The sequence below is a fragment of the Xiphophorus hellerii genome, chromosome 3, assembly GCF_003331165.1.
Source record: "Xiphophorus hellerii strain 12219 chromosome 3, Xiphophorus_hellerii-4.1, whole genome shotgun sequence".
In the NCBI taxonomy this organism is placed as follows: Eukaryota; Metazoa; Chordata; class Actinopteri; order Cyprinodontiformes; family Poeciliidae; genus Xiphophorus; species Xiphophorus hellerii.
In genome coordinates, this window is record NC_045674.1 from 29,104,240 (window position 1) to 29,118,968 (window position 14,729).

Sequence of the window (14,729 nt, forward strand, 5' to 3'; positions counted from 1 at the left end):
CGTGTGGGAGCTCTGCCTCCGCGGTCTGAGCCCATCCAGGAAGCTCCGCTCGCTCTCCACTGAGCTCAACTCACTACTGCTCCTGCTGGTTGACTCGCTCAACTCATGCTGCTTTCAAGGACGGTCCTGAAAATTCAGACGCTACGCGAGGTAACGCAAAAGAAAGAAAAATTCCCCATGTCCCCTAGGGGGCTCCGTACCATTGAATATGCGTTTAAAAGGGCAGTTTTGTGTTAAAATTGACTTCTATTAACTTTACATCGTGTTTATAATGTTATCAAAAACAGACATGGAGTTTTAATTTGATTCTTTTAGGCATGTTTGAGAAATCCTTTAATCTTCCTAGGTATCCATTCCAGGGGAGACAAAACGGTCTCTGCTCAATTTCTGACCTAGTGAGTCGCTAGGGGTGCTATAGCTCCTCCTGGAAAATCCATAGCACTTCCATAGAACCACAAAGAAAATATCAAATTATTTTCTTTTTTATCTAAGTTAATATTCTTTAATATGTGGTTGTTGTGGTATTTTCCTTGCTAAACACAACTGATTAAAAGGAAATAATCTTGAGTGAAAAAATTGATTGAGTAAAAAAGAAAAAGAAAAAAAATCCCATCTTGCAAGAGGAAATGAACTTGTATGCCTATTTTCACTTCCGGAAAACATGTGAAAGGTGCCGATAATGCAAAAATGGATCGTTTTCTACAACCCAAATTTCCAGGAGGGAACTGTGGATAAAACAGAAAAGGTCAGATCACCAGTTTGGCAGTATTCCAGATATTTAAAACAAAAAACTATTCAATAATTTTGTCTTATGTGAAATGCTTACATTAGGATGCGTTTTGCAGCCATATTGTCCTGCCACATGTATTAATTAAATAGCAGAATACCACATATTCACTTTCCACTTTATTGATGACTGTTGTAGATGTCTGGGTTCTGCGTTGTTCTGTGTGTTCAGAACTGTAATAACAATGATCCTTCATACCTTCAGATCATCCTCAGTAAGTTGCTTAGCCTACCTTCAGCGTCTGCCGATAAGGATTTCTGGAGCTGCCACTGCTGACAAGTTCCCCTAACTCATAGAGCAAAAGAAATCTTTGTTTCTATTATTCTCTTCGGAGGTTAATACTATTCTGAATTTTGGGTTAGGAGTGCTCCTGCCGCATGAACAGGGTGGTGTCTTATCTGGATGGTATACCACATCATGCAGATACCACATATCTGCATGATGTGGTATACAGCAAATGTATACCACATCAAGAAACTGTTTGACGGCCTAAGGAAACTGTCACCTACTTGGGGAAAGTAGTTAAACAAGGACGTGTGCAGCCAATTCAAACGAATGTTTTTTGTTATTGAACATTACCCAATGTCAACAAACAAAAGGGAACTTATGAGTTTCCTGCCTGGTGGGTTACTACCGCAGCTCCTGTCCAAACTTCTCAATTTTAGTTGCTCCCTTGATTAAACTTTCAAAAACAAAGGTTAAATTTATATAGTCAACTTGTTGTCAAGAGGCTTTTGAATACATTAAAACAATGTATTTATGTTGTCACTGCTGGTATGCTGCTACAGTATGATGGGAATGATGTTCAACATCCTGCGAGTTTCTTCTCCATGAAGTTTAACTTGCACAGCGATACCATTCTGACATTAAAAATGAAGCATTGACTATTGTCCAGGCATTTCAACACACAAGAGCCATAATCCTATCACTTTTTGGATCTTGCTGCATTGTCTTAATCACTGACAGATGTAGTGGTTTTTGTTTTTCAGGTATTCCCCACATAAAAAGTTCTGACAAACACGGGGAAGATGGCTTGTCAAGGGCCCCTTGCTCTTAGGGCGTGTCATCACTTTGTGCCCACTGATCAAAGCTCTCTTGCCCTACTAGTTACCTTAAAGTGTTGTCTCTAGATATAACACCAATAATTGTTGGCTTGTAGTTTTTGGACTGGAGCGTTGAATTACGGTATCTAAATTAGAGAGCATGGCAATTTCCAACAAAGCATTTCACAAGCATGTCACAAGTATTAAGTGTGTAGTCTTAACTGGATTCTTAGTGGAATCCATTTTTTTAAGAGAGAGGTGGTGATGACTCCACCGCTAAGGGTCTCTTTCTGTTTTTGTCTTAGTTTCTCCTGGTCACCGTTGCTCCAATCTAATATTCAAGGTGGCAGAATTTGGTGTAAGCTACATGAAAGGGTGCATACATCCTGCCTTGTATCTACAATTCATGGTGTTAGTGAGATGGTGTGTTGGAGACCAAATTACCATCGTTTGCACACCACAGTTACGTAAATCTTCCAATGGCTACATCCAGCATACTTTAAAGCAATTTCCTTTTCTTGTCTCCTACCACATCACACAGCTTCAATTATTTAAAACTGGGTTTTTGAACATGACAATGAGCTCTGTACTCCAATGACCTCCACAGTCACCAGAACTCGAGCCAAAATAGCACCTTTGGGATGTGAGGGAACAGTATATTCACATGATGGATGTGCAGGTGACAAATCCAAGATGTTGTCAAGTCAGCAGGAATCACTATGTTGTGGCCATTTTTCGTAATCCTCGATGAATCTCTACGATAAACAAAAGAGGAAGTTGTGAAAGGGGAACATTTGAGGTACATAATTCTTCTAAGTGTACCCAATAAAATGGCATTTTAGTGTGTAGCATAGCGTGTTGTTAAGGCAAAGGAGATTGCTCTGAAGAAAACAAAGTTCAACCAAGTCGTGTTGTTTATGACACTGATCTTTCCCAGAAATGACAGCTTGAAGTTCAACCCCCAACACCACAGCTTCCCCTTCAACTTTTATACCCCAGCTCTGTGTGTCTGATACAAGAAGCTGATTTTTGAAAAGTTCTTAACAACTTATTTCTGTAGGAGCAATGGCATGATAGCAATAATAATAATAATAATAATAATAATAATTAATAATAACATGCGTTATACAATTTTCTACAGATTGTGGGTTAAATAACCCTCATTGGTGTGCTTTTTGTTATACTGTGGTCTCAAAAAAATATGCAGTTTTGAAACTTGCATCCGACGAAAACAGCGCAAAGACAGTATCTGCTTAAAGGTACAAAGAAAAATGAAACCATGACACGTTTTTATATTCAACATGTGCGATAACAAAAAAGGTCTCAGACCTTATTTGGCGCTGATTCACACGTTTACAATAGGAATTAAACACAAAGAGTATGATGCAATCTAAAAGCTTCTCCTCAGTCGCCGGCGCGCGTGTCGAAGAGCGGCTCGACTGTAAATCACCTGACATAAACCGCACGTCAGAGCGCGCATGCGCTGGGATTTTTCACTATATAAGAAAGTGGTCGCCTCTTTTAGAGATTATTTTATCACAACCACTGGAGTCATGGGCAGCCCCAGCCAGGAGAACCCGAGTTCCGCGACTGACAATAATCTGACTAAAATAATAGAAAGAGCACCGACAACTCAGGTAAGGTTACGGCAGCGTCACGGACGCTTAATATGCTTCCCTTGGCATTAAACAACATAAAAGTCAGGTTGTCGACTAAAATAGATGCGTTCCCAAAGTACAAACGATTCTAAAAATGTAGTTTAGCTTCTATCTATAACTTTAGAGCGATTTTCTATGATATTTTCCAGTGAAGGTAAAGGGGGTTTGGAGGGAGTGCGGGGAATCCCCGTCGCGCGACGTGAAGTTTAGGAGCAAGCACGAGACTTAAAAACTCGCTTGACTGCTTTTCCTTTGTTTCCAAGGCCGTATGTTAGAAACTCAGATGTATTTGTTGCTCCCTGCTGCAGGTTATGACGTTTAAGGGGTTCAGCATGCAGAAACTCTTCCAGGTGATGCAGGCGGTGGCCATGAGAAGCTGCAGCAAAGCCTGCCAGTTCTTCTGCCTTCCTGCTGTTGAAAAGAGGAACGATTCCCCAGGTAAATAATTAGAGTAGAAAACAAATGTGTGTGTGTATATATACATACATATGTGGGAATATGGCGACGTGGAGGCCGAAAAGTTCCAAATCAACATCTGCTTCACTACTGTTGACAGATCAGACGCTTCATCGCAGGGAGGAGAAAAACGCACAAGGTAACCAAGGTTTTTATTGTTCAGTCTCTGTTTTTACTGTTTTGTAAAAAAATCACCTGAAGACTTTTTAAAATACATATAAATTTCTTGTTTTATTTATATTTGAACATAAATATAATAGGCTTATATGTGGATTATGTCAAGTAAAGCAGCTGTTGGATGCAAAAAAGTTTCTTCTTCAGTAAATAATGATGTAATTCCGCTGTGGCGTCACTCTGGAAAAAATCTACTTCCCGTTTCAGTGTTCTTTCGCTTTTCACTACCTCCACTGACAGATCGACTCACGAGCCCGCCCCCTACCGTTCTCATCATCAACATCAGCAACTCCACCATGGTCAACTGCGTCATCGGGGATTCCCACCCCTCCGCAGCGGCTGAGCGGCGGCCTCTGATGGAGGACTCTGAGCAGCAGAAAGCAGGTGGGTAACAACTGCAGCTCACACTTGTGCATCTTGAGTTATTTATTTTCTCTTTTTTGGCACCTAAACACATCCTGCTCACGTGTTACAGTTGAGGTGAGCTGCAGCTGCTGCCAAAGCCTGCAGGAGGCAGCACAGGCCGCGCCTTCAGAGCCTCCCCATCCACTCCCGGCGCACCAGAACATCATCATCCACAGCTCGTGCCTCAGCAACGTCATCGTGGGAGACAACAACTACATGCACGTTCAGCAGGACGAACTGCTCGACTAAAAGCCGAGAGACGTCTGAAGCCTCTCACACTAAAAGGCAGCGCTGCAGGAAGGAGGCGGCTGGATGTTTCGGTTCTCCTTCAAGCATTCTCACGGACATAACTGCTGGTTTGTTTGTCCCATGACTCGTGAGCATGTCAAAAAAAAAAAATCTAGTAGAAACGAAAGCACTCTTAAAGGTTCTCTAACTGTGGTCCTCCTCGGAAGCGTCGGGCGCTGTGCAATGCTGGAGCTTCTGCTTCCCTGACATAAAGAGGGGGAACTTTTACTGTAATGAACTTCTGCTGACTCAGTTTTATGTGGTGGATTGTTGATTTATTTTATTGGTTTACTGTATATATATATATGTGTGTGTGTCAATTATCAAGTTTATATCAAAAATCCTGTCCAGACAATGGGTTATGATAAAATGTAAGGCCTATGGTCATTAAGAGTAAACTTGCCAGTGCTATTTATTGCTCAAAGTATTTTTTAATATACATATATATATTTAATTTATTGACATTTCCGACTCATTTTTCCCTCGGGGAAAACCTTGTAAATGTACGAAACGGAAAAATGTAATTTAGCTTGTATTGTTTGATTTGTGACACTCCGCTTCTAATCAGTTTGCTTGTTTGATTCATTTTAAAAAACATTTGTAATATTTTGTAATACTACTTTTTTTTACAATAAAGACATGTATAGTTTACATATTTTTGTCCAATTTCTTATATATTTTTTTGCTTAACTTGCAAACATGGCGGTGGAAGAAAAAAAGTCACTTCTTCTTCTTCCCTTTCTTCTTCTTGCCTTTCTTCTCCTCTACCTTCTTGTAGGGGCCGAGGCCTCTGCGGACCATGGTGCCCCTCCAGTAGGCCTGGAGCTGCACAGATCACAACAAGAACATCAGCACACTGAGACCGGTCCGTCTCAGTGTGCTGATGTTCCGGTTGGACGCCGTTACCGTTGTGGCGGCTACAGCTTTCTCCTCCAGTTGGCGTTGAAACTCTTGGTCCTTCTTGTCCTGCAGCACCACCCGCTCCATCTCCTTAAACTGAAACCAACCATAATTGGTGATGTGATTTAAAGGTGAGCCGTATGGTAACCGCTCTGCTGTGAGCGCTGCTGCTCACCATCCTCCTCATCTCCATCAGCTTGTCCGTGTTCAAAGTTCTTTTGCAGCCCAGGTTATCCAGCTTGCTCTGCTTTTCCTGCTGCATCTTCTTGGTTTGCTGCTTCCACTTGTGCAGCCTCTGTTGAAACTCCTAATCAGAAACATAGAATTATGTCATGTGTAATACTAATAGAGTATTACTATTATTAGTAGTACTCTACTAATAGAGTACTATTAGTAGAGTACTACTACTCTATTAGTAGTACTCTACTAATAGAGTACTACTATTATTAGTTAATACTAAAGTACTAATATTAGTAGCAGAACACTTGGTAGTGATTTGATGAATCATATACTGTACATGATTATGTATGATTTATCAAATCATATACATGAATTCATGTCTTTGTTTTTTTGAATATCCCTCTCAGAAACTTCATTAGCCGTCCACGGCAACTATTCCTTGGTTCATACTAATTCACAATTCTGTCTACGCAACAGAAGAAAATTACAGTAGCTTCAAACAGGATTTTTTTTTTAAACTGGAGAATAACAAATATGCTGTGGCAAAACATTTGCACCAATGTTTGACACACTTATGCTTCAGGCAGTATTATGTAAAGTTGAAAAAAAAGTTTTTGAACTTTACCTCAAGCTTCCTCCTCACAGAGCGCCCCCCCCCATCCTTACTCCCCCACTCAGCTCCTTCAGACTAGCCAGCAGCTATTGGCAATCACCTGGTGGTACTGAGCATCAGCTGAGCTCATTGTAGCAGCTATCTTTCAGTAATAGAGGAGCCACGTTGTGACGACTTCCTGAAGGCGGAGCTTCAGAAATAACAGGAGTTTTTAAAGAGACAGAGGCCCAATTTCAAGGTGATAAATTATGAAGGAAGATTTTGTTAAGTGATATCTGATGCATTTTTATAACTTAAATTAACATAGTTGATTGCGCTATAAAATCCCACTATGTACTTATTGTACCGCCCCTTTAATGGTATCCAAACATGACTCCCAGTTGGTAGCTTTAAGTTCCAGTACCCACATGTGAAAGGTTAAAGAACCCCTGGAGTTCTTGCTCCTGGAACAGGTTTTTGCTTTCCTCAACTAGACTTTGAACCACATGTGAATTGCCCAGCAGTTAGATTAACCCTGCGCTCTACATTTACATCTCGTTCAGGACGTCACGTTACCAACCTCGTACTGAACCTGGAGGAACGTCACAGTCTCCTCGTGAAATCTCGCCTCTTCTTCCATCTGCTTCTGCATAAGCTGAGAGCAAAGGCGAACAAAACTATGAAGGAGCGAAGTTCTATTTGACGGAGGAGGAAGTTCTGGCGCCTATCTCTGGGAGATTGGGGTGATGTGAAAGAAAGACTTGGAGATTGATGTACCTCCAGCTGGTCCAAAAGTTGAGCCTTCTGCCACGTCTCTTTGACTATTTGTGGGAACAGGACCGTGGTTTTTGTCTTCTTTTTATTCTGCAGTTTGGATGTTTCTTCTTCCAGGTCATTCAAAAGGAGGTACATTTTCTGTGGGGGAAAAGTTATTGGAAGAGCCGAGAGTCCTGGGAGGCATTTTCTTCGGTTAACACTCACTGACCCTCGCATTAGGTAAACTGCTTTTCAACACAAATTGCAACTGAAATGATCATATGCAGAACGGGGAGCACAGATGACTTTGAATGTAAAATGACTGTTGGTGCCATATGGGCTGATCTTAGTATTTCACAAACTGAGATTTTCACACACAACCAGAAAACAGTCAGAAGAAGTGAAAATATCAAGTGTTTTTGCACAAAGAGGAAGACAATGTGGAATTGGTGCAAAAGAAATATGGCATCAATCTGGCCACTCTGAGTATTAAAGGTGCATATTTTTACATATATATATATTTTTTACTAATATGTAAAAACATGTTTTTTTTACATTTTTGTTAAAACTGTCACTAAATTCTGACAGCATAACATGAGTCAGATAATCTGAAAAGATTGAGTTTCTCCACTTCCTCTCGGTGCCACTACTGCCGTCTGAAGAAACGCACCACTTCCAGTCAAATAAAACCAGTCAGAACCAGGAGGAGGGTCTTACCGCTGTCAGTCAATCTCAGGTATGCGCTGCTCAGTGTACTAAGGGAGGAGAAACAACTTAGCGTTGCAGAAAAAATGTTTATCCACCGTCACGGCTCATGCTAACTAGCATGGGAACTCATGAAGGAGAGAGTGTGAGTGGTGCATACATGAACGTGATTGACAGCACTAAAACCCTCCTCCTGGCTCTGATTGGCTTTTTCTGGCGGAGCTGTGTGTTTCTGTAGTTGGCACTGAGAGAAGGCAGAGGAGTGCGATTTTTTTCCGCAGATTATCTGCCTCATATTATTTTGTCACGACACGGTGAAAGGTCTAACAAATACATAACGGAGAACTGAGGCAGTTTTCCGCTCTAGTGGTTTTTCCTTTAGGTAAGGCACAAATAATAACTGGACCAGTGAGCACACGTTAACACCGCTAATCTCTCACGTGGATTTGATCCTTTTTGTCCTCGATTTCCTGCTGTAGTATCAGCAGAGCCTGTTCTCTCTCTTTCCGCTTTTTTTCATCCTCTCTGGGTGGGGAGATACACCACATAAGATTCACAAAAATAAAACATTTATTAGTGGAAATATTGGCAGCGTTGAACCTTTTCTTCCTGGCTGCTTTCTGTGCCTCATCCTCCTCCATGGCCTGAGGAATTGACTCAAAACTCTGGGTGTCCTCCAGCTCAAAGCACAGCTTGGTGATGTGATGGTCGATGAACTGACTGCAGACACAAACAAAACCTATTTAAAGGGGGGGGGGAGAGACCTGATCCAACATACTTCTAGTTTTTTAATGTTCTGCTAATTACTCACCATTCTGCTTTGAGCTGCACCAGCCTGTTTTTCTCCTAAACATGGGCATAAAGAAACACACGTAAGGAGATATTTTTCATCCAGGAAACCTTCCCAAACACTAAGGAGGGAAAAGAAATCCAGAGAGCATCATAAACTATTCAGCTGAAAGGTGATAGTAATCACCATCATGATGGAACTGTCATAAAGAGCAGATCAGAGCAACACCCAGCTGTTTCTGCAGAAGCGGTTTCTGGCATGTGGGCAGTTGCCCAGGGCTGCCTCTCCTGTAGGGCGGCATGAGCTGCCACATTACTAAACAGTGTGCAGTTGAATCTGTAGCCTATTTCTTGCTTGCTTACCTAACAAAGGGTAGGATATTTTTTTAATAACAGTTGTGCAATTGAATTTGTGTTCCAAAATAACTGTCTTATTTTTAAAATTGTAGATTTTAGTCAGCAGTTGTGCAGTCCAGATTAACATGCAACTCTAGTGTGCATGATTTTGCAAATGTTTCACTACTGGTGCTGTTGTTTTTAACTATAGAAATCATTTGTATTAGTATTGTTTAATTTGAACTGCATGGCATGTAGTATGTTTGTGCCTTGCTACATGTGTTTAAAGTATTACTCTAGTTTCACTATTTTAAAAAAAAAGAAAAAATTAAAAGAAATCTTGAGTGTGTCCATGATGGTACATGATAATCTAAATCAAGGGAGTCAAACTCATTTTTGATCTGGGCCAAATCAAGGTCATGAATGCTCTTAAAGGGCCGGTTGTGCCAGAATGCGTTGATAAAAGCAGTTCACAAATTGTTAAAATATCAATGAATTCTTAAAATGAAATAATGTCCTTGGACATCTTTTCAGTCCCTCCGAGATTTCGTGCTTGTGGTACTAATTTAGAAATATTTGCAATATTTGCACTTATTTATGATGGTAAATGCAACTTTTTATTACTCTCTGTATAGATCATGGACTGCAATCTGACATCAGTTAAAGCAGAGGCAGCTGTTTAGTGGAAGTAAGAACGTTTTTGACAATCTTTGAGAAAAATCTACAATAAACTCTCAATTATGTATTGGCGCCATAAAGTGAGGGCATTTGCATGAATTTAATATATAGTGAATATAATAGATAGATATAATTTGGCAGGAAAAAGATAAAAACTGCATTGATTTGATTGATAACATAATATTTAGACACAACTAGTGTTTCGTCTAAAACCTAGAGGGCCATATAAACAGCTATGGTGGGCCGGATTTGGCCCACGGACCTTGAGTTTGACACATGTGATCCAAATGCTGCATGGAGCATGTTGGCCCAGGGCACCAAAGAGGCTAGGACCGGCCCTGGTGTCCTGTTGGGGTGTGAAGCAGTGGTAGGACCTGTGTGGATGTGGAGCCTTGCTCCCTGCTGATCTGCACCGACAGGGAATGTCCCAGTAAGTCCAACTGGTGAACGCAGTCTTCCAGTGCAGCCACTGTTCTGAGGCTCTGAATCTTCGATAAGGATAAGGACATCCTGAGTGGAGAACAGCGGAAAGGTCAGTGGATTCCTCCGCCTCCACGCCGTTATTTCACTGAATCAAATGTAGAGGCTCATAAAAACACAACTTCTAAACCACTTCCTCATTACAGTAATTCAAAAACAACGAGTTGACTAACTTCCGTTTCACACGAAGTGAGTCCGACTAGATAGCACTTACGTGTCGAGTAATTACTCTGGTGAGTTCCGTTTTACTTCCAATTTCTGTCGCACGACTCAGACAGTGTAATTAGCCTGAGCTAATGTTTGGCGTGTCACCATAGTAACAGGACGTACCCCCCACCTATCCCACCCCCTCCGCAGTGAAAAGTAGAGCAATTTTTATTGTTGTTGCTACTGTCTCGGATAAACCCGCGTACTCACTTTGGAATAATTTTATGAATTTATTATTTGTGTGGTTGGAAAGTTAAATGGAACCACTTAGATGCAGCTACATTCATATAGTCCGTGATGATGCTCAGCACTTTGGTTCTCTATGTAGTTTTGAGATTTTAATTTTCCCTCTTGTTAATAAAATGTTGTTTTATTTATTGTTAAGCTAATATTAACATCTAGAACTCCTGAAATCCCAGTGATCTTTTATTATTATTATTATTATTATTATTATTATTATTATTATTATTATTATTTTTGCCCTTCTGCTCTTCGTCTGAACAAAACATAAAGACTCCGCTCATGTATTGCAATACAGTTTATTGTCGTCACTCGCTGGACTCTCTGCAGGTAGTTACAGATTAAAGGTAATACAGACCGAGGGAACAAGCTACGCTGGAGTACATGCATGTTGCTGCCCGTCACACCGTACCCGCTCCCCGATGCAGCTCGTCGCCTGTTGTCGCTGTCAGCGCTGTCCTCACCGAGACAACATCCACCTGACCTACACACTCACACACAAACCATCACAAACAAAGTATGTACACCGACGCTGGGCGACTCTTCAACGAATGAGCGATCACGAAAGGCAGCTTGTAAGGCAGAAATATACCAGGTAGATGAGAAACGCGTCCAGGCAAGAAGGCAGATTGTACCTCCTTCCACTCCGGATGATGATTATAAATCATAAAAGGCATTTTTTAAAATGTTATGTCCTGTGCATAAAACAGCCAGGCTGTGAATTATTCGCCGCCCATACAGTGAACTGGGGTTTCGTCTGTAGATGAGGCATTTCATTATGACTAACCTTTACACAATGCAAACATTGTAACATAAGGAGTTAATAGAACGAAAAGTAAACGAGTTACTATATGTTGATTAGTGTCAAGAGACAATTGAGATTATGCAAAAAACTAAAATAAAAAAAATAGGCACGTATGACATGAAAATTATTCAAAGACAAGTCGAATAAAAATAAACAACCAGATGGTTTGCTTTGCAGAACAACAGCATTGATGTCACAGAACTTCACAGCCTCTGGAAAGATTTGTGTGTAAAAAATAGGGAATATTTTTAGATTATGCTTGTGGTTTGTTTCATTCATAACAACAACAACAACAACAAAAAATACATGCAGATTTAAAAAAAAACTAAAATCGAGAAAAAACTCAGCCACTTGTATCTATCGAGACTATTTCTGATGTGTTGCATTTTTAGAAGTGTTAGGCGAATGCGACCCAAATCCATTTTTTTTCCCCGCCCAAATGCGACTCATATCCAATTTTTTCATGGCAGTCTAAACAGACCAATTCCCATTTCTTGAAATTGGATCTGTGCCACTTCCATATGCGGTACTCCGACTGCTTTCAAGGCATCTGCAGTCTGAATAGTCACGCTGCATTTCATCTGACTTTTATGTGGCTGGCGTGAGACACGCGTCATAATTCTGCACCAGGAGAAACCAGATGCTGTAAATCTGGATGTAAACAATGGCAGAAAATTCTAATTATGAAATTATAATTTCTGAGTCATTGAAGTGCATCACATCACCATCCCACCACTCTTGGTTCTGACTGTGCATCCAAATAGACTTCTCCAAAGAAGAAGTCAATGCTCCACAAAATGGGGAATGCTATTAGTTGTGCTTTCTTTGTATTGTTATGAAAATCTGATTTCAGCAACAACAACAAAAACACATCGGAATTGATCATCTAGACCTGCTGTGTGGACGTCGCCATAGAGACCCAGTAGTTCAGCAGTGGTTCTGTTACAGCAAAATAACACCCAGCATCATCTTTGGTAAACACCCAAGTTCTGACAAAATTACCTTGTATACAAATAATTCATTTAGTAGATATGAAGTAAATGTTGCTCATGAGAAAGTAAAAACAGGCCCAGATAAAAGTGGCTGAGGTGAGCTTCCTCCTGGTGGATAGGCTGAGCAGCTCCATCATCTCAGCCCAGACGGGAGCTGATCTACCTCTGATTAATGACAGTAAACCGATCAGGACGCCCTGATCGGTCACTCAGGACCTTATTTGAAGTTGTTTCATTTTGTGGGATGGATTTCTTACTCAAACGAGAGCTTTGAGCAGACCTGGAAGTCACTAGAGGAACTGTGTATCTCTTTTGGTTTGAGAATAAGCTGGGATGTGTTGCAGGGCTAAATGATGCTAAAGCATGGAGTTACACTGCAAAAACACAAAAGTATTTTTTTCTTGTTTTTAATGCAAATATGTTAGTTTTGTGTCTTTTTTAAGAGTACTAACTTAAAAAGTAACATTTCAGCAAGATATAGGAGCTATTTTTAAATAAATATTTCCTTAATATTTTTTTTTTTTTTTTTTAAAAAGTACTAATTCCACTCGCATTTTTCACTAATTATAAGATATTTTTCTCATGTAATAAGTGAAATAATCTGCCAGTGGAACTAGTACTTTTTTTTAATCAATATTAAGAAATTATTGACTTAAAACAAGCTGAAAAGTTACTTATTTCTTACCTTATTTGTCTTAGTTTTTTATCATTTCAAATGTACTAAGATATTTGCACTAGGAACTGCTCCTTCTGTGATCTTGTCTTAAATAAACAGACAACAATGAACAGATGGATTAATTGTAGGCTTCAGCAGTAATACCATGGCAACAATCCCCCCGAGAACGAAGGTTTTTGTTTGTCAAAAAAAAAAAAAGTATTACTGCATTTGGCACAAATGAATATTTAAAACAAAACATTGTTCCTGTCTGGTTCTAATTCTGTCAGAAACGTCTTGCATTTCCTCCAGAGAAACAAGCAGAGCGAAGCTCTCAGGTGGGCTGACAGCAGCAGTGAGGAAACATCTCCCTGAGCTGTGTCCATCGGTGAAACCTAAAGTAGAAGGTGGCTTTTCCTTTTGTTTTGTTTTCTTTTCGGACGCGACCCTTTACAGAACACACACATACACCCAAACACACATGTAAAAAACTAAATTATAACCCATATAAAATATACAGCTTTATATTCTGTGTTTTCTTGAGCGTCTCTCTCTCTCTTTCTCTCTCTGTTTAAAAGGGAATCCCTCCTCTGGTTTGTGCTTTTAAATGAATCTGAGTTGACCTGGACCGCCCTCTTGTGCCATCAGTGGTGAGATGTCAGTCCACTCGGACTCTCAGGTTGTTTTTACGTCGACCGTCTGTGGGCAGAGCAGAGTAAGACTCAGATGTTGGCTAGGGGAAAAGGGGGGGGGGCAAGAACTGAAAAAGACTGGCGGTCCCTGCAACATGCAGTTGTCTGGAGTTGCTGTGCATGATGAGGAGGAAAGGAAAACTTTGTCTCTAAAAGTTCATGTGAGTCGTTCCGACCGCTCTCTGCGACCCGGCTGAGCACGGGCGCCTTTAGATTTCGTTGATTGTTCGTTCCGAGGGCCTGTAGCCCTCGGCCCCTTTAGGGGACGACATGTAGAAGGACTGCGTCTTGCGTTTTAAGCGAGCCCTCTTGGTGGCCAGCGACAGGCTGTGCTTGCTGGAGGCGATGATGTCAGAGATGAACTTCTTGCAGTCCACACACACCTCCATGGTGGCCCAGTCCTCCGTTAGCTCGGGGGGCAGCTCCAGTTCCTCGTGAGACTTCAGAGAGCCGTGCTTCGAGAGCCTGCGGCGAGCAGAGACAGACAAATACCAGGCCTCTGTAGAAAAGCTTATGAGATCATTAAACTACTGGCTTCAGGTGGCTTCAACAGAAACAGTTAAAACATTCAATAAATTACAATATGAATGAAGAGTCATTTTATTTTAGGAATTTTGTTACTAATTGAGACACTTGATATAGATTCATTCCTCAGAGATGGATGTTTGGAAGCCTATACTTCTATTAAAGGGGCAGTGTAATGTATTTTCCAAGCATATAGTGTCATTTTATAAACAATCAAGTAATGATGTTACATTCAGGTGTTATAAAAATTCTGTATATATCAAATATAATTTACTTTGTAGTTTAATGGCTTGAAACTGGGCCTGTGTCTCTTTAAAAACAGTTTTTGCTGAGACTCCGCCTTCAGGAAGTGATCACTCCTCTATTAGCCGTTTAACAACGTTTTC

At 40.6% G+C, this 14,729-nt stretch overlaps 3 protein-coding genes across 6 annotated transcripts in view; 1 reads left to right on the top strand and 2 right to left on the bottom strand.

Annotated features, from left to right (window-relative positions):
* Nucleotides 1–3,143: 3,143 nt before the first annotated feature.
* Nucleotides 3,144–4,953, top strand: LOC116716902 (uncharacterized). Its single transcript, XM_032557863.1, has 5 exons — nucleotides 3,144–3,467; nucleotides 3,797–3,926; nucleotides 4,045–4,083; nucleotides 4,359–4,502; nucleotides 4,594–4,953. Exons 1-5 carry the CDS (start codon nucleotides 3,309–3,311, stop codon nucleotides 4,770–4,772), a joined length of 651 nt encoding a protein of 216 aa, XP_032413754.1. The 5' UTR covers nucleotides 3,144–3,308; the 3' UTR covers nucleotides 4,773–4,953.
* Nucleotides 4,954–5,198: 245 nt separating this feature from the next.
* drc9 (dynein regulatory complex subunit 9) lies at nucleotides 5,199–10,557 on the bottom strand. 2 transcript variants are annotated; one of them, XM_032557861.1, is made up of 10 exons: nucleotides 10,442–10,557; nucleotides 10,122–10,257; nucleotides 8,756–8,790; nucleotides 8,545–8,664; nucleotides 8,385–8,469; nucleotides 7,261–7,398; nucleotides 7,064–7,138; nucleotides 5,887–6,018; nucleotides 5,718–5,807; nucleotides 5,199–5,636 (listed from the first exon to the last, which is right to left on the bottom strand). In XM_032557861.1, the coding sequence occupies exons 2-10, from the start codon at nucleotides 10,254–10,256 to the stop codon at nucleotides 5,532–5,534; spliced, it is 915 nt and encodes a 304-aa protein (XP_032413752.1). In that variant the 5' UTR covers nucleotide 10,257; nucleotides 10,442–10,557; the 3' UTR covers nucleotides 5,199–5,531. The 2 variants fall into 2 exon arrangements, with proteins under 2 accessions (XP_032413752.1, XP_032413751.1); XM_032557860.1 differs by having other exon boundaries at nucleotides 8,385–8,664.
* A 400-nt stretch (nucleotides 10,558–10,957) lies between these two features.
* The window catches only part of LOC116716898 (protein spire homolog 1-like), a 38,541-nt gene continuing 34,769 nt past the window's right edge, over nucleotides 10,958–14,729 (bottom strand). For all 3 annotated transcript variants that reach the window (XM_032557858.1, XM_032557859.1, XM_032557857.1), the window contains one exon: nucleotides 10,958–14,283. In XM_032557858.1, coding sequence (XP_032413749.1) covers nucleotides 14,028–14,283 — 256 coding nt within the window. In that variant the 3' untranslated portion in view covers nucleotides 10,958–14,027. The remainder of the gene's footprint in view (nucleotides 14,284–14,729) is intronic.